General features: G+C 34.8%; 1 protein-coding gene across 4 annotated transcripts in view; it reads right to left on the bottom strand.

Annotated features, from left to right (window-relative positions):
- Window positions 1-8690: 8690 nt before the first annotated feature.
- LOC136029944 (homeobox protein OTX2-like) overlaps window positions 8691-19871 on the bottom strand; it is a 44088-nt gene continuing 32907 nt past the window's right edge. For 3 of the 4 annotated variants that reach the window (XM_065708488.1, XM_065708486.1, XM_065708489.1), the window contains exon 5: window positions 8704-10551. In XM_065708488.1, coding sequence (XP_065564560.1) covers window positions 10357-10551 — 195 coding nt within the window. In that variant the 3' untranslated portion in view covers window positions 8704-10356. Of the gene's footprint in view, window positions 10552-19871 lie in introns of all 4 variants that reach the window. The other variant, XM_065708487.1, reaches the window with a different exon arrangement.

Raw genomic sequence — 19871 nt, forward strand, 5'->3', positions numbered from 1 at the left:
TTTTTTTTCTTTACTGTTGAACCATTGAATGCCATTTTTAAGTTTTTTTTTGTAACGAAACATTTTAGAGGTCAATTTTTACCTTCAAATTAGTACTTGCTAAAGTTTCTTCGTTTGGCTTTTTGCCAAATGAGTGTGCAAGTAGATTCTAAAAGCGAGCGGTTGTATCCCCCTAATTTAAGAAGCTAAAGAACTGAAAACCACATATGAAGGTCTTTTGAACATAAGATACACTAATTAAAGTGTGAATTCGTCATTTCTCTTCATTTTTTAGCCACAGTGACGACCACCACTTGTCACAATAAAATTTGAAACGTCAAGAATTATTTCAAAGGTATACTTCCTCAAGTTTTTATTTAGGTTTACATCAAACAAATATGCAAGTTAACAGTAAGAATTGAAAAGGGAAGGGGCAATATTTCCTTATACCAAGGGGCCAAGGAGTGAAAATTCAAGGGCTTTGGAGTCAGATTTTTCACGGCCCCGGAAAATTCGTCACTTAAGGTTTTCTAGTCATGCCGAATTAAAAAACCAAAAGCTTTTTTGGCCAGCGAGGATTTTATCAGCCAGTAGTAAAATATGAAAAACAAGCATATATTTCGACAAGGACCTCCGCCAAGTCATCCTCAGTGCTAAAAAAAAAAGTAAGAGGAAAAAAATAAACAAAGAAGAAACAGCAGCAAAATCTAACCTTTTTAAGTGAACTGCACGAGAGGAAAAAAGACACTGAATCAAACAGTTCGTGGTAACGAACTGTAGTAAGGAGCGAACCGGCTCAATAGTAACCAAAACTCTAAAAAATGGAATTTTGATACCAATACCTACATCAAAAGAATCGCATTTTAATGCTGATTTTAAATATATAAGTTTCATCAAGTTTAATCTTGCCCATCAAAAGTTACGAGCCTGAGAAAATTTGCGTATTTTAGATAATAGGGGGAAACGCCCCCTAGAAGTCATAGAATCTTAACGAAAATCACACTATCAGATTCAGCGTATCAGAGAACCCTACTGTAGAAGTTTCAAGCTCCTATCTACAAAAATGTGGAATTTTGTATTTCTTGCCAGAATTCAGATCACGGATGCGTGTTTATTTGTTTTTTTTTTTTTTTTTTTTTTTCCCAGGGGTGATCTTATCGACCCAGTTGTCCTAGAATGTTGCAAGAGGGTTCATTCTAACGGAAATGAAAAGTTCTAGTGCCCTTTTTAAGTGACCAAAAAAATTGGAGGGCACCTAGGCCCCCTCCCACGCTAATTATTTTACCAAAGTCAACGGATCAAAATTCTGAGATAGCCATTTTAATCAGCGTAGTCGAAAAACCTTATAACTATGTCTTTGGGGACGACTTACTCCCCCACAGTCCCCATGGGAGGGGCAACAAGTTACAAACTTTGACCAATGCTTACATATAGTAATGGTTATTGGGAAGTGTACAGGCGTTTTCAGGAGGATTTTTTTGGTTGGGGGAGGGGTTGAGAAGAGGGGGATATGCTGGGGGAACTTTCCATCGATAATTAGTCATGGGGGAAGAAAATCTCCATGAAGGGAGCGCAGGATTTACTAGCATTATTTAAAAACACAATGAAAAAATAAATATGAAAAAGTTCTTTCAGCTGGAAGTAAGGAATAGCATTAAAACTTAAAACAAACAGAAATTATTACCCATTTGAAGGGCTCACCTCCTCCTAATACCTCGCTCTTTACGTTAAAGTATTTTTAGTAATTTCAACTATTTATTCTACGGCTTTTGTGATTCTGGGGTCATTCTTAATGAATTGGGACAAAATTTAAGCTTTAGTGTAAAGAGCGAGGATCTGACAAGGGGGGCGAACCCCCTCATATATGTAATGAAAATATGAGAATACAAAAGTTCTTTAAGTAAGCTAATTTATAAGTTACGTAAATCTTTTACTAATAAAAATATTCGTAAAAAATTAAAAGTTCTAGTTGCCTTTTTAATTGACCAAAAAATCGGAGGGCAACTAGGCTTCCTCCCCCGCTCTTTTTTTCTCAAAATCATTCGATCAAAATTATGAGAAAGCCATTTAGCCAAAAAAAAATATGCAAATTTCGTTTTAATTATTCCTCTGCGGAGAGCCAAAATCAAAACATGCATTGATTCAAAAACGTTCAGAAATTAAATAAAAAAAAACAAGTTTTTTTAACTGAAAGTAAGGAGCCACATTAAAACTTAAAACGAACAGAAATTACTTCGTATATGAAAGAGGCTGCTTCCTCATCAACGCCCCGCTCTTTACGCTAAAGTTTTTTACTGTTTTAAAAAGAAGAATCGAGAGACAGAGTCAAACTTTAGCGTAAAGAGCGGGGCGTTGATGAGGAAGCAGCCTCTTTCATATACGAAGTAATTTCTGTTCGTTTTAAGTTTTAATGTCGCTCCTTACTTTCAGTTGAAAAAACTTGTTTTTTTTTATTTAATCAAACAATAAAAACCAACTTGAAATCAATGAAAGAGAAGTTACCAAATAGATTGAATAAGTATCCTTTGCCTTGCAACAGATTTCGCCTGTCTACAATTTCGGTTTTCATTAGATATGCGGACAGGTTGTCTTAAATTAGACTGGGCGAAAATATTCATAGAGTCTTTTAATATTAAATTATTATAAATTGGGCTTAAGGATATATCTCCCATGTCTCTATTTATAGCCAAATTTCACTTTATATATTTTTTTTTAATCTCAATTGCCTCTTTAAAAGATTACGTTAGGCCATTTACGGTAGATATTAAAGTTGCATCTTCAAAAAGAACTAAATGGTCAGGATTTTCGTATATATGCTGGACTAGAGCTGAATCAAAGTTGTCATTTTTATTTTCCAATCTGAGGGACTTATCTATTGAAAATTTGTGTTCTTGCAATCGTTCCCCTAGTCGTTGATGGGTCCTTCCAATGTAAAATTTTCCACATGAACACGGGACTCTGTAGACACCACTACCTGGTATAGGGTCCGTTTTATCCTATCCCGAGTTGAAAAAATGTTCAACTTTTTGTTCAGTTTTGAAAGAGACAGAGAGATTATGTTTTTTTTTTAAATTTTTCCAAGTTTGTCGCTGAGTTTCGAGACGTATGGCAATCTAGTGAAAGTTTTTTTTTCTCAATAGCCAGTGTAACTGAATCAAGGGGGACGGGCTCTCTGTTTTCCTGTTTTATCTTTTTTAATCGTCTATCTATTATATTTTCAATAAGGTTGATTGAGTAGCCATTGCAGAATAAAATATCTTTAACATAATCTAACTCGAATTTTACATGATTACGTGAACATATTTTTAGAACCCTGTCGACTAAAGAAATTACTACCCCTCTTTTTACACAAGGAGGGTGATTTGACGAGAAATGTAGATACCGATCATTATGGGTCGGCTTTCTATATATAGAAAAATCAAGGCTGGGAATATTTTTTATAATTAAAACATCCAAGAGAGGGAGCTTTCCTGAATCTTCCGGTTCTATTGTAAATTGAAGATTCGAATCAAAAGAATTCAAATGTGCCAAAAAATCTTTTAGAGAATCCTGACCATGTTCCCAAACAGCAAGAATATCATCAACGAAACGAAACCAGAGAGAGTGTTTTAAGGGGAAACTATTCAAAGCAGACTGTTCTATGAAATTCATGTATAAATTTGCCAAAAAAGGAGACAAAACAGTGCCCATGGGTAGGCCCTTGACGTGAAGAAAAAATTTTCTCGAAACATAAAATATAAAGAGAACTTGTTGCAAAGACGTACAAGCGTCAATTATTGTGTCAATTTCCAAGGTTTTATAATCTGACCAAGTAGAATTTTCCTCTAATTTTCTTTGTAAGGCCTGTTCACATTTACGGACATCGCATGAGGTGTACATGGAAATTGCATCAAAACTAGATAAGATAGTTTTTTCTGTTATACTATGATTTTTCAGCTCCTCAACAAGATCTATGGAATATTTTATATAAGATTTCTGTGTTGTTAGAAGAGACTTGAAAATTGTAGCTAAGAATTTTCCTACACCTGTAGCTGGAGAGCTATAGCATGCTACAATAGGACGTAACGGAGAATCCTTCTTATGAATTTTGGGTAGACCCTAAAATTTTGGGGCTGAACAACCTTTTGGGTAATATTTTCTGTACATTTGAGGGGTGATTAGTCTATTGTCTTTTAAAATTTCTAATTCTTTTCTCAACTGCTTGGAGTAATTTATCTGTGGGATCAGTTTTTATTTCTTTATAAGTATTTTTATGTCATAAAAGGGCATTTATTTTATTTTGATAATCTGCAGGATCCATAATCACAACTGTGTTTCCTTTGTCCGCTTTTGTAATTACTGTGTTTTTATCTTTTTTCAAATTTTGGAGGATTTTAATTTCTTCCTTTGATTGAGTTGTAAGTGACAATGACGGCTTATAATCAAGAATACTCTACTATTTCTCCTCTTAGTAGGTCTGGATTTTTAACTTTAGCATGAGAGCTAAAAATACCGGACTCCACACTCGTAATAATTTCTGATATATTTACGTGTGTCTGAGCATCGCAAATTTAGGTCCTTTTGATAGAATACTTAGCTCCTTGGGTATGAAAACCTTGAAGGAGAGATTTTCCAAAGGAGAGCCAGGACAAAATCTAGGAAGGAAAATCCGTGTTTGTTGAAAATGTTGACATTCGAGTTTTGAAAATTTTTCTGATAAGCGAGTTTTCGCTAAATTAAAAATTTGTCGGAAAGACCTTTGTGAGACATTTAAAATTTGAAGAAAATCCGGAACGGATAAAGTCTGATGTAATAAAGATTTGAAATTAAATATTTTGTTACTAAGGACATATCTTTTAAGTCTATGGTCTTTTAAAATATGTGGTAGAGTTTTGAAACCCATTCTCTGGCTAAATGGGCCTTCAGTTTGTGTACCTAAGTGTAAACTGTAACGTAAAGAAGGAGGAAGAATTCGATTTCTTTTGCAAGTTTCTAAGAAATTGAATTGACAAATAAGATTTGCGTGTTTTTTAACACAATTTAAAAAATCTAAAACAATATTGGTCAAATGCTCCCCGTAAGCTTGACGTAAATACGTTCTGAGACCATACTGGCTATGCATGACGTATGAAAACAATGAAAGGAAATAATAAATGAAAAGAGAAAAAACAAATAGGTGAAAAACGAGGATTTTATCAGCCAGTAGCAAAATATGAAAAATAAGCAAATATTTCGACAAGGACCTCCACCAAGTCGTCCTCAGTGCTAAAAAAACAAAAGAGGAAAAAAAGAAACAAAGAAGAAACGACAGCAAAATAAAAAAAAGTATAGGGTCCGTTTTATCCTTTCCCTAGTTGAAGAAATGTTCAACTTTTTGTTCAGTTTTGTTGAACATTACATGACTTTTAGAGGGTGTTTTCCCCTATTTTCCAAAATAAGGTAAATTTTCTCAGGCTAGTAACTTTTGATGACAAAGACTAAATTTGATGAAACTTATATATTAAAAATCAGCATAAAAATCCAATTCTTTTGATGTATCTTTTAGCATCAAAATTCCGATTTTTAGAGTTTCGTTTACTATTGAGCCGGGTCGCTCCTTACTACAGTTCGTTACCACGAACTGTTTGATTCTTAAGCATTAGCATACGGAAGAAACTTTCAACTTCTTCACAATTTGAAACTCAATAGTTTTCAGTGTATACTCTTTCCCAAATCTGATTTTTTTTTTCTTCATAAGGGCCTCATTTTTCTATGAAAATTTTAATCCTGTCCTTAAGTTCACAACACAAGAGTATTTAACTCCTTCCTTTTTTTAGTAAATTCTGATTAAAAGTTATAATTCTGCTTTTAGGCTAAATATTTAAATTGAAAATTATTTGTTCCAATTTGTGTCCGTTTTTTTCCAAGAATCTATCCGTTGCCAAATCTTTCAAAAAGGTTTGGCCTTGGGAAATGCATAGCCCCACTCGCTATTCCCCGAATCATGCTCCAAGATCATAAAAAAAAAATAATTGCAATAATGGCAGTAATTATAATGTTAGTTATTCGCATATTTACATTTATTTGGCTATTTTAAAAGCGTGAGAAAATCCAGACAGAACCAAATTGTGAAGGGAAGCAGGTGTGGAAGTCCGTTTGAGTCATGCGCGTGCCTACATGACTACCCGTGAGGATTGAGTTACCCATAAATCTTCATTTGAAAAGTGCAGGCCTATCGATTATAGTCTTCAAATGTCAAATTATGAATGATAAACGAAGATGCTTCTTAATACCTTGCAAAAATTTAGACCACTGAAAATGGATATTGGCATTGTGTATTCAGTGAAGCGTGAATTTCGATTTTAAGGAAATCTATCTGGTGTTTAGAGTCTAAAAACTATTTGGAAAAATATTTTGTTTTATTATTATTATATTAACAGGAGAACTAAAGAACTTCTTTCTTCTTAGTAAGCAAGGTATTTCTTAGCAACATTATTTCAATTTTTAATTGGAAGGGACATATAGACCAAAAGTTCTTAAAGAGGATCTTCAGGCCATATTTTCTCCCTAAAATCTCGTGCTTTTTCTCCATTTAGATACTTCCAGCGCTTTGTTGTTGATTTTTTTTTTTTGCCCTTCGTATTTTCATAATTTCAAATACCCTTAATGTCTATTTCTTGGCATAAGCTTTGTCTATAAAAGCAGATTTTGGGGAAGGTAGTATATCGGAAAGAATCTACATTTCCACCCTATTTTCAAGAAATTTGTCCTCTTACTGTATATATTTGGATCTCAGAGGAGTTCAAGATAGGATCCCTTTGTATGGGTGAACGTAAAATCTCTGTTTTGTTATTTTCTACATTTGTGGTTATTACTCGTATATGAATAATAACTTGTATGTGCTTTCGTTATTTTTAAGTCTGTTGTTATCATTTATCCACGAATAAAAATATACAACTGGTGTTTCTTGATCTTGTGACTATTATCAGAAAAATCTTTAAATGAATATTTTTTTTCAAATAGTAAAAGCTTTAACCTAGTATAACCATAAAAAAAATAGAAACTACTATAATAATAATTGCTCCTTTTGGATATATCATTATTTTCAAATTCTACCAAGGGGTCCGGAACCTTTCTCTTCTTCTTGGTATCTTGAGAGGTAACACCACTGAAAGGATCCTTTAATGCTTTGACGACACAACGGATGGTCATGCATTGACCAAGGCTCCGTCATCAGTGGCGTAGCTAGAAGGCAAAGGGACAGCTGTTCCTGGGTGCAGCCTCTGAGAGGGCTTCAAACTGATTCTTTTTGCCAATACCATCATCCGTTTATATTTTGGTCAAGGCTGCATCTTGGGGGGTTTGGGTGTTTGAGCCTTCCCCCATCAAAAAGGGATTGTCCAGCTCGTAAAAACGTAACAAAATGAGTGTGAACATTTTTTGATGCGTTTTTGAAGTTTTTTGTAACTCCCCTCCCCCTGAAAAATCCCTTTGTAGCCCCCCCCCCAAATAAAATCTGGATACAGCCCTGATTGTGGTAGTAATGTTTTTTAAGGGAGGAGACCGGCATTGTCCCCAGACGCTGAAAACCTTGGCTATTCCTCTGCCCAACACTTGAGTGTCAAAATAATAACTATCATTTCTTAGATCAGTTTCCCAATTACGGCAAAATATCGATTATCAGTGGTTGGAAAAAGAGTCTTATACCACTATAATTTGCTTCTCCTTCTCCAAAGGGCATGCATACTACTAGCTATGAGCTCCTTTACCGATCTCATGGCTTCTATCTACGCAAGTATGCAAAAAGGCGAGGAACTTTTGGGACCATCAGAAACAAGGTTTTATGATTTTTTCCTAAGTTCCTATATTTTTCGTAGAATTTGCGTGTTTTGTGTATTTTTTTATTTGTTTCAGCTAATCTTCTTTAAGCCCCAGCCCTAAAAGTCACAGAATCTCAATGAAAACCATACCATCTGATTGAGCATATCAGAAAACCCCACTGTAGAGGTTTCAAGCTCCTATATACAAAAATGTGGATTTTTGCATTACCCTTTATAGAATGACGCTACCACGAATATTTTCACTTATCCATCTCTTGTTCAAATCTCGAACTAACGAAGAGGTCTAACTCAAGTCCGCCATTATCAAACAATTCGCGGTAATAAAGGGTAAGTAAGGAGCCACCCGGCAAAATAATAACTGAAACATTAAAAAAAACGGAATTTTGATACCAATAGATACATCAAAAGAATCAGATTTTTATGCGGATTTCATATATTTAATTCATCAAGTTTAGTCTTGCCCATCTAAAGAGCGAAGTATTGACGAGAAGATGAACCCCTCATATACTTAATAATTTCTGTTCGTTTTAAGTTTTAATGTTGCTCCTTACTTCCAGTTGAGAAAACTTTTTTTTTTACATTTAATACCAGGATAAAGTTGGATGGAGGAATCCACTTATCCACTGAACAGATGCTTTTCGCAAGGATAAGAGGTGAAGTTCAGCTGCCTGCCTGCCTCATGAAAATGGGCCCTTCATAGCCTAATCTTAAGAATTTACAACCCCCATGAGATGGTGTCTGGAAAGCAGCACATATAAGGAAAACTGGTGGCCCTTTCTAGATTCCCTTGCTGACTCTGGTGGCATAAAGATCTAGGGTAAGATAAAAATCTTTGGAACGAAATATACAGCTTATTGTTGAAGGAACAAGGCACTAAATTTAACTCCTTCCTTAACAAAAACAGAAGTCATAGACTGTTGAATAAATTTTATTTCGTTGACTGTATCACATCACATCTATAATTAATAATTTGTTTCCATAAACAAAAAGCACTAAAATATCTACAGAGAGAAACAAAATAAAAATAAAAACTTTGCGCTGATATGTTTGTAATTATTTTATGGGCGTAGCTAGGTTTTTTTATAAAGGGTCAATGAGTTTTTTAAGAGGGTCCAACCTTGTCCCCTAGCTACATCCAAGTACATGCTATATACATTTTTTCTAAACTAAGATTGTCAGTATAAACTTCACCTTAGAGTCTTAACATTTCAGCTGAAGTTGCTTCTTAAAAACTAATATTTAAAGGGGGAGGGTGGGAGGGTTTTTCAGTCTCATCTCTCCGCTGAGAGAACAGATGCCTCGCAAACTTACCAAATTTACACTCGTCATATTAACTGTTTGTTAATTTATGAACAATGCAACTTTGTTTTGTCAAAATGGTGTTTTTTTTTTTGTTCTAATTATTTAAAAAAATTATTCCTGAATTATACTTTACTATTCTAAATATTTTGAAAATCATTAATTATACTTTTACTTTCCTTGATATTTATGAATAATGCAACTCTTTATTGTCAAAATGGTGTTTTTCTGTTCTAAATATTTAGAAAAATTATCCCTGAACAATAATTTTTTATTCTAAACATTATGAAAAATTATTAATGATACCCTGGCTTTGCTTGATATTGATAAACAATGCAACTTTGTTTTGTCAAAATGTTTTTTTTTTCTATTCTAAATATTTTGAAAAATTATTTTTCAAAATATGCTTGATATTTTAGCTGGACGTGTACTTACGAGGCAAGAAACTAAAAATAAAAACGAAAAGAAAACAAACTGTAACTCTCAGTTTTTGTGAAAGAGCGAAAGAGGTTTCGCGAGGAAATTAAACGACAAATCTACTTTTTGGTGGAATAGCGGGGATATTCAAAGTTGAAAACTATTCAGGTCAACAGATATGTAATTCCATTATTCAGTAGTAATCAAAGCCAGTAAGCAGTTCATAACTGTTTCTTAATATTGATGAATATTTAATTTATTTTCTCAAACGAAGATGCTGAAAAGGGTATTTTTTCAAAATTCATAGAAGAAGCTTAATCTTATTTTAACTTGGGTTATTGTGTTTTCAATTTTTTGTTTGTTCTTTCAGTGAAAATATAAAAGAAGGTATTGTCAAAATTTGAGAGAATGGGACTATTTCTTGCCCCATACCTCCTACCCAGCTGGCGTCCTTGCATTACATTAGCTTGCTAAAAAGATTACAAGCAAAACAAAAGAATAAAAAACCAACATCAACCTTCAATTTTCATGAAAGAACTAAACGAAAACTTATTTAAAGAAACTGAATAGCAAATTTGCTTTTAGGGAGAACTTAACTTACAAAAAAGTAAAACAAAAGAGGATAATGTTTGAACTTGATAGATGTTTAAATGAGCAGAAATATAATTCCAAAATCAAGAACAGTAAAAAGGAGCAAGTAGTTCATAACTTCACTGTAATCAAGCTTCGGATAAATAACTTCACAAAATGAAAGTAACTAAAATTCCTTTCCGAGATCAAATCGACCTTACTAAGGTTTTTAATAACATTTGAAAAACTTATTGTACACAACGTCCTAAAATCACACCCAAGAGACAACCAATTACAGAACCTGGAACCTCTGATCAAATTCAGCATAATCCGGCGTGGAAGAACTGCTATTTTGGAATTGCATTCCACTGCCAGCTGTTCCGACAGGGGTTGTTGAATGGACAGAGGGAGCCTGCTGGGGAGTTCGCATATGTCCTGAGCCTGGTGTATACACAGACTGTGTAGAATAATAAGGGTGACTGCTTATCTGCAAAAAAGGGGAATATGATATTATGTTTGTGTTGTGCTTTTTTAATCCTGGGGTAGCTAATGAGCTCTAGCAGGGATACGATTGCTAGTATTAGGTGACAAAATGGCAGTTGTAGCTAAGAAAGGCTTTCTGCACACAATAGATGAAACTAAAATATTCATTCATTATCTAATGTATTTAATGCGTGACTGTCAAGTTTAAAGATGAATGAATACGCCACGAAATATTTCATTAATAAAAAAAAGTTGACATTACAAGAAATTATTTTGAAGAAATTTTGGACTACTGAAATTACAGGAATAAGGTTGAGCTTTGCTGAGTATTCTGGTGTCCAGCTGCGGTATTACAAAAGCCGCTATGTTGTACAACATAAATTTCGCAGGAGAGACGAGTAACAGAAAACTGTTCGGTACGTCAGTTTTTGTTCTTACTTTTTTGAAGTACGGTTTAAGAAGAAGATTTCATAGATATCCAAGATAGGGCATAAGCTATTTCATTTATTAGAAGCTACAATTAAATACAGAACTTCTCAGTAAATAATTTTGGGCATGACTTCCGGGACGACCTCATACTAGCTCTACTAACTGAACACCTAGAATAGCTCGATAAATTTTTCGATTAACTCACTAATGAGATAGCTAAGAAATAGACAGAATGAAAATTCATCCTGAATCCAAATATAGCATTCGTTTGGCGGTGAAAATAAACTTAACCCCGCCCACTAATGTGCAAATACGTACCCTGAACTGTATATACACAATGGATTTTCTATTGTTTGACAAACTGTTAAACCAAAAATGAAAAAAAGAGTGACTTACAGAGAATTCAATTCGTATATACAACTCACTACTACTGCCCCCATACCTACCCTCTAATTGGTGCCCCTGGTAAACAAGTAACTTTTAAAATGGCTCTCCCTATGGAGCAAAGTTTTTGACCGAAATAGCTTAATAGCTCCGTTGTTTTTGAGCCGCCAGAATTTTAGCCAAAAACAGTTTTTACTTGTGCAAAATTCGTCATCGGAAAACATCATACTGTGATAAAGACTAAATTTTTTTCAGAAAGTCATTCCAATAGAAAGGACAAAAAGCATTTGGAAATCCTTGAAAAATATTCAGCATCACTGCAATTTTATATCATTGGACTTCACCAGAAACTGAACCGCAACTGACAACATAGAAAAGAATAGAATACAAAATATTTACTTTTTATTTCTTGATTAGTGAAACTCGTAGCGAAATAAGTAAAACTACAATTTTGCAGGAAATCTGTACCTATTTGTTGACTTGTGAAATTGATGGGCCAGATTCACAGTGTATATGTAACAGAATTAAAATTACATACTCTTATAAACATAACTAGTGATACTCTTGGCAACCTTTTGCCCCATTGTGAAATAAAGTTAAGGGGGGCAGATTGAAAACAAGCAACTTTAAATACCAGTTTGACCGCACGTTTTTCATCAACCTGTGTCATGCAACTTTTTAAGATATAATTTGGCTGTTTTACATTCATGGGAGTCTTTTCTCTCAGGTAAGCACACACAACCTCTCTCAAAATCCATAAACTCCTGCAATTTCAGTCTAGACCATCATTTATTTATTTTTTGCTCCAACTACATATCTCCCTGGAAAAATTCCGCGCATGCATGCTTGCTTTTCCCTGGCCGATAGAAACGCCCATGGACAGATGTCACCAGTTTGTATTATTACTCGTTTTCCTACAAACCTGCCTGCTCATCTTTCTTGAGCCGAGACTAATCTGTTAATCACAACATGGGAAGATTCACTAAGTGTAGCTAAGAGTTTCAATTACCAATTCATTCGTTTGTATCCATGCTGTACGTTTATTGTTTAGAATCATCTTTGTTGTAAAATAGAACAATTCAATAATTCCCTTCCCTCTGAGAATTTGATGGGGTTGGACAAAGAAAGGGGAATGCTTAAAGTTGATATTAAAAACTGAAATTTTAGTTCTGGGAAAATAGATGGTCCTTAGAGATGGGCGAGTTGTTTCATTTATTCATCTTTTGACAGAGGATTAAGTATGCTTTTATGGTCATTTATTTCTACAATTTCACAAGGTGAAATGTTGGTCATAATGGTGTTAAATCAATGCCAATAACTATTCGTATGAGGCTATTTTCTGGGATAGGAAATAACAGTTAAAAAAGAAACCTAATCTATCAATAGTTTCGACGCGTAGCCTCCATCCTTGTAAGGATAGAAGTTGCAAGAAATACGTAGAAAGTAGGATAGAAAAGGGGAAGTTATGGAGTTTAACAGTAAAGAGAGAATGCTTAAAGTTGCTAGTACAAACTCAAATTTTACTTCTGGGAAAATGGATGGTGAACAAGTAGTTCCATTAGTTGGACTGATAATTAAGGATTATGTAGGCTTTTCTGATAAGTAACTTATGAAACTTCGCGAGGTAAAGCATTGGTTATAGCTGAACCAAAGAAAGGACAATATTTATTCATGCGGAAGATGGATCTACACTTGTGGGTTGCTTCAATGCTTAGGTCGTTTGAAATCATAAATTTGCCCCAATTTCGGTAAATTTATTTTTCAAACTTTGAAATATCTTATAATTATTATTATTGAACCCTAGAACAAACACTGAGAAATTAACATAGTCAACCAGGCCAAGTGATCTGAAGATGGCACCTCGATTTTGTAATACAATTGTGCTGCACAGCAGAAGTAGCTATCGCCATCTTACGAATAGCCTATATGACTTATGTTAGTTTGGGAAAAGTGTCAAAATTCAGGCACATCTTGACACTGGGCAGTATTTTCTTGAGATGGATCAGGCTTTAGTATATCAAAACTGTCACTTTCTTACTTTTGCATAGAAGTTTGCCAAGAATTTGGTCCATGAATTGGTAACATGAAAAATTTTTTCTTTCACTGTTTGTCATTTTAAATAGCCCAGTCAGTAATTTGGCAGCTGTAGACACCCTTCAAGGGAAAAACTAACGAACATCCTGATCCTCCAGTAAAAAAAACTGACGCATGCCCTATTCCAGCAGGATTGACTCGAATTCCCCCCTCCAAAAAAATTTAATCATCTTTAAAAGTATGTATAATGATAATTAGATAACCTCCCTTGTTAAATTTCATCGGTTTAAATAGAAAGAAAAAAACAAGTGTAGCATTTTAAAGAAAAGGAAATTTACACAAGAGTAATTTTAATGATCATTTCTAGTGCATTTCGTGGCTTCGCATTAAAAAGCCGAGCATACAGGCAGGGGAAGGACTCAACATTCTTAAATTTCTTTTGAAAAATGTCCTATTTACTTTAAAACCAAGCTGTATCCGAGGGGGTAGCCCCCCCCCCCCCCAGAATGTTTGTCCAACTCATAGGAACTTAATACAGATGTATATAAACAAATATTTGATGCGATTTTTAAGTTTTTCTCTGCCTCTCCTGCCCAAAAAACACCCCCTCCATCCGATCATGAATACTGGATACGGCATTGTTTAAAACAATGGCTATTTTTATCGTATACAAATCCCTACCACCCACTTGGGATGCTACATTCATAGTTACGCCAGGCCACTTGAGGACATTAGAGCTCTGCCCACTTTTGCTTCAATCTCTTAAGAAAATTCGTTGTTAATTTCCCCCCCCCCCATGAATTTTCTACTCCCTTAAAATCTCTCCTTATACCCTCCATCCATACCCCCTGCTAGGACGTCTTATTTTTAAGCTTTCCCCAATCCAGATTCCCAAAAAGGATGATTTTTGGCTTTTCGGAGCTCATTCTCAAAATGTGACGGAATTATCTGAATTTTACCTTCAAAATAGCACTAGAAAGTGGAATCGAACCATATTTGTGGTAAATGCAAGTTAAAAATTCATGGTAAAAAATATTGTTCACACATCAGTGGCGTAATGTCGTCGAAATCACGGGAGGAGGCAAAGCTCAGGGGCGTAGCTTCAGCATTTTTATTGGGGGGGGGGGGGCAATAGGGGTACATATTCGGAGAGTCAAGGGATTTGGGTTAAAAAATGATTTGTTTCTACCAATAATTGGGGGAGGAACTGCCCAACCCTCCAACCACGCCACTGGCAAAGTCGAAGCCAATTTTCCCAAGTCAAGTGAAAATGACAGTGAAGTATGAAAAATGAGCCATATAATACCATAAAGGCATAGGTGTACTAAAGAAAACGGATATATTTTTATGAATGCTTGAATTATGTAGTCCTATTTTAGTTTTGACAAGATTTTAAAGACTCTAAATTCTCTGCCAGGGAGGGGCAAACTGGGGTCTGGGGCCCAGTTTCCTCTTCCTGCCCCCAAAAAAATTATGTCCCTGTCATACATTGTTTTTGACAAAAAGTGGATTTTGTAAAAATACAAAAACGGAAGAAAAGAAAATAGGGAAGATTCATCGAGGCCTTTGAGTACGACTGTAGCAAAGTCTATTCTCAACATTATTATATTTTTTTTATTTTTTTTTTAGTTCCTTTAAATCAACCAAGCGTTCGTTGAAACGACAATTGCAGGCTTTAAACTTGAAAAGAGTCTTATATAGACGGCTGGTTTCGAAAATGGCCTTCTAATAGCGAGAGAGAATACAGACTACCCGCCAGGCTTTCTAATCCTCCAAATCTTTCAATTGTACTTCCACGGATCAAAAGTACAAACCCATTGACAAGTTGTGTACAATTATTTGTCACACTAGGTGTACACATACCAACACAGATTACAGGCCAAGATGAGATTAGGATTACACGGCATGGTGCTAAGGTGTACACTATGGATGTGAATAGGTGCGAGAATTTTATTGACTCTTTATTCAAAATTTGATAGGCTGATAAATCCAGACTGACCAAGATTGAATTTCCGCTATGTAAGCAATTGGATTAACTAAACTTGTGAATATGAAAATGGAGATACATTTTCAAGACATAATCAGTAAAAGATTAATTAGCTCAGAAATTAGATTCTAAAGAATTTCAGAAATGTAGAACTTCAACAAATCGATTCTTTGTTAGTTTGAAATCGACGTCATATTAAGGAGCTCAATGCGATTTTGCAAGAGTAAAATAAAAATCAATTAGCGAAAAATTAGACATTCAGTACTTCAATTTGTAAATTTTCAGTAGCCTATGATGCAGATCAACTCTATCATTTTAATAAAAAAAAAAAAAAAAACACCACTTGAAGCAATCTAATTGTTAGAAGTCAACCTATTTTGAACTAAATTAAGCAATGATAATACAAAACGAATTGAATTTTAAAAGATAAAAATTATTGAAATAGGTTCTATTTCTAGTGAGCACAAATTTCATCTGTGCTTGACTTGTAGCTAAGGATCATCATCATCCCGACAGTCCACCTAAATTGCTACTGTTTTCCCTTACTTTTAAATATTAAAAACAAATATTACATCCCGTAATACATCGCACATTATTGCAATAAGTAGACAAATAAAAAAAACAGAACTTTTATTTTTAGGAGAACAAAAACTGCTCTGACTCTTAGTTTAGATCAAAACAAACCTGAGAAGAAAATAGTTTTGAAAAGTTAAGTTTTGACGAATAGTTTTGTGAATGAGTGTGGAATTATTTTAACCAGGTTATTCTCGAGCTCAAAGTGAGAAGTTCAAATTTACTGAAAATGAAAGTAGAAAAGAAGGGATATGTTGCAAGTGTATAATATTATTACGGCACATATTATGTAAATACGTTGTGTAAATATAAGTATGCTACGTTTTGCTCGTATACCCCCCCCCCTCATACCAAGCTCTTTGAAACACAACTGAACTTAGTTGAAACCTAGCTGTGCTCTGAGACTGGTGATCATCCCTTAAAGAATTGTATACCTTAGCAATTTTACAGATTAGGGAAGGGTAGCTCTAAAAATTCGAAAAAAGATTTTCAGTTCTTAGTTTTGAAATGTTACAAAGTAAGTTATTTTAATAAATCTTATTATTAGGGGGGGATGTACTCATCACCCTACCACACTGCACTTTTATTTGAAATGCATTCCTCCAAATTAATGGAGGTAAAAGGGATATATTTTTTTCTCGGTACTGATCAAATAGCATCTAATAAAAATGTTAAATATTTAAGCCTAGATTCTCCTTTGGCATTGAAGGCACCCTCCATATCCCAAAAAATTTCGTAGCCACCTCTTTAATAGCTGGTGCATTGCTACAGATTTCTATGCTTAAATTAGCAAAGCTTCGAATGAAAAAAAGGTTAAATAAACGGTCAAAAGGTCAAATAAAGCTTAAAAATGATCAGTATTGGTTCTGGATAGATTTTGCGCATACTTAGGGACGAATACACAACATAAGGATGCTATTATCTCTAAAACTGGGACGCTATAAAAGAATGTTTTGTGGTAGTGCCTCAAAATTTTTTTGCATGAGGAAATTGTTGCCCTATTCTAGCAAAAATAGCACTCGATGAAAATATATTTTCCGATAATAAATAGGACACAGGATAGGTAGATTTTTGTTATATTTTTTTGATATTTTTATTCAGAAAAAATAATAGAACACAACTACATTATAGAAGAAATTCAAGAGCCACATAAAAACAAAATTTTGTGGGTGGCTGTATGTTCTAACCACTTTCCAGCATTTAAATATTCAATAAATAAAAAGTAATTTATGATTTTATCACAAACAAAAAAAAAGAACGAAAAAGATAATGTATCTTCCAAAAAGGTTAGAAATGATGGATAAAGGGTTAAAATTACAATTGAACGACTCCAATCCTAACGTTCAACGATCACTGGTCTGATATCATCACCTCCAGGGAAAAAAACACCCCAGACGAAATAAGTACCCATAATCCCCTTTATCACGGAACCAATTGCAAAATTTTGAATACTCATGCATGGGGTCTTACAGTCCTCGCTAAAGTTCTCCCAGAGCTGCTCAATTTGAAGGTCTGCTTTTCATAAGCATTGCAGCCTATTTGGGAGTAATTTTTGCTCATTCTATGAAATTATGTAAAATTCTTTTTTTTGCTAAAAGCTCTATTTGGGTAACTTTTAACTTAATCAAGCTTACATTTGTTCTTATAAAATCAATATAAAAACAGGTATATCCATAAATAACGCTTGTTTCTAATAAGGCCATATCAAGGAGGGGGGCTTAGGGATATTGAAACCCCACCCCCAAATGTTTGTTCGACTCGTACAAACCTAACAAAAATAAATATAAAAAAATTTTTGAAGCATTTTTAAGTCCTTTTTTTGTAACCCCCCTCCCCGAAAAAGTATTTTGTAATACCCACCCCACCCCCAAAATTAATCCAGGATACGGCCCTGGCTACTAGCTATCTTCTAATTTAGAGTTACGGTCAAACCTGCTGTTTACTACCATGAACGTCTTCATGAGACTTATTGCTTTCTCAATCCAGGTTCCATCTCGTCATTTAATCATTGAGCTACATTTTTTATGTAAGCTAACAGGACACTCTAGATTTCATCCCCTCCCCTAAATTTTGAACATACTTTTTGAAAGATATTTTCATTAAAAAAAACTTTTTCGTTAAAATTGCTCGCCTAGATTTTAAAAATGGTTTCCTCCTCCAAAATTTCCATGCATTGATGCTACTGGATGACAAGCCCATAATCCAATATCCTGAGTAAAGGGGACTTCTAACTCGGATCCCAATGATTTTTACAGTTTTGGAGCTATCTATATTTTTCAAATTTCTCTCCCTGTCTATTTGAAGTTTTTTAGACGCCATGACAAAAGAAAATGCGTAGCTACATCCATACAGACAAGTTATTCATTTGCTCCAAAACCTTGACAAAAAAGGTAAAGTCATGGCCTGTTAATTAGCCAACTTTTCTGCTGAACTAACCTTTTATCACTATCTTAGTCTTATATTTATGACACAAGCTACCCTGGTGTACAATCAAAGTCATAATCAATCTAAAATACCCCCTAACCGTTTGACAAGAAAACTCCTGGGAGTTCCTTGTTACCACCCCAGGTGTCTAAACCTGCTAAACGAAGAGGCACAGAAAGTGTGCCCAAATACCATAAAGTGAAAAATGATTTTTAACTGCTGACTGCCCGGAAAAAATGAAAAGAAGGCAGGGCACTACAATACATCAATTGCAGGCCCTGTTTTCCGACATATTTGTCGGCAATAAATGGGTAGATAATCGATCCCACGAAATAGAGATGTTACCCCAATATTAAATTCCCGATCGTTGTGAATGAGCAAACCAACCCCCTTTGTATCAAAGCACTGTGATATAGATTGACCCTCACTTTGATTGTGCAAGATCTGCTAATGTAAACAAATGCAGTGACAACGGCTATGACAAATAGGCCTCACTGAAAGGAAAAGTGTCTGCGTAATTTAGTAGTATGTTCCACCGTTACAAACAACTTGGCTTCCAAGTGTTCGCGAAACGGAATTTATTATTATTTTCGAATAGAAGTGGATAACTGGGGATCAGGAGTAAACGTACGGAGGGGGGGGGACTCCTTAAATGTAACAATTCTTTTGCTCTTTCCTACCTTTTTCTTATGAATGGCTTTTATCTGATCATTTTTGACGAATTTGATGACGGTTTGACGAATTTACTTCTTCTCCCATAAACTCCTGAGTACATACTTGTTCAAGTCATTGTCAAATGCTAATGCATGAGAAATTACTATTTACGAGCTAAATGCAATTGAGTAACCCCACAATTAAACAAAAGGTCAAGTATCTTATTACGAGCGGAGCTGTTCCTAGGGTTGGTGACGCCCGGGGAAAAATCAATTACAAAACCCTCCTCCCGACTAAAATATAAGCAAAAAAGACGAATCGTAGTGAAAAATTTAATCAAAGTTGACTATCCCCAAGCCACAACCCTCCAGCCGTGGTGGCACTCTTGCCTCCCCCAAGCTGTGGCACCCAGGGCAGCTGACCCACTTGCTCCCTCCCCTAGGAACGGCTCTATTGGTGATCATATTGAGCCAATAGGAAATGACCCACGATAACATAGGATTTCATGAGTCAAGTTTATTATATTCATTTTGTTTACGGCTAGAGCGGTACCTGATTCTCACATTTTATCGAAGAGGGGGACTTCCCCCTTCATCGAACAATCCTTCAGGCTTTCAGTCATTACAAATAACGATACTTTTTTTAAGATTTGTTTATGTGGTATTTCAAGGGTCTTGGTTTTGTGATATAACTCACTATATTTCTAACTGGGATCATGGCCCCTGTGGCGCATAATTGCATGTACTGTATTTGCAGTTTTCAGGGTTAGTCCCAATGATTACATGTATAAATAACATTCCAAACAAAATATACATTTACAATAATTTCTTTAGATACAA

Source organism: Artemia franciscana, chromosome 8 (genome assembly GCF_032884065.1).
Source record: "Artemia franciscana chromosome 8, ASM3288406v1, whole genome shotgun sequence".
NCBI lineage: Eukaryota > Metazoa > Arthropoda > Branchiopoda > Anostraca > Artemiidae > Artemia > Artemia franciscana.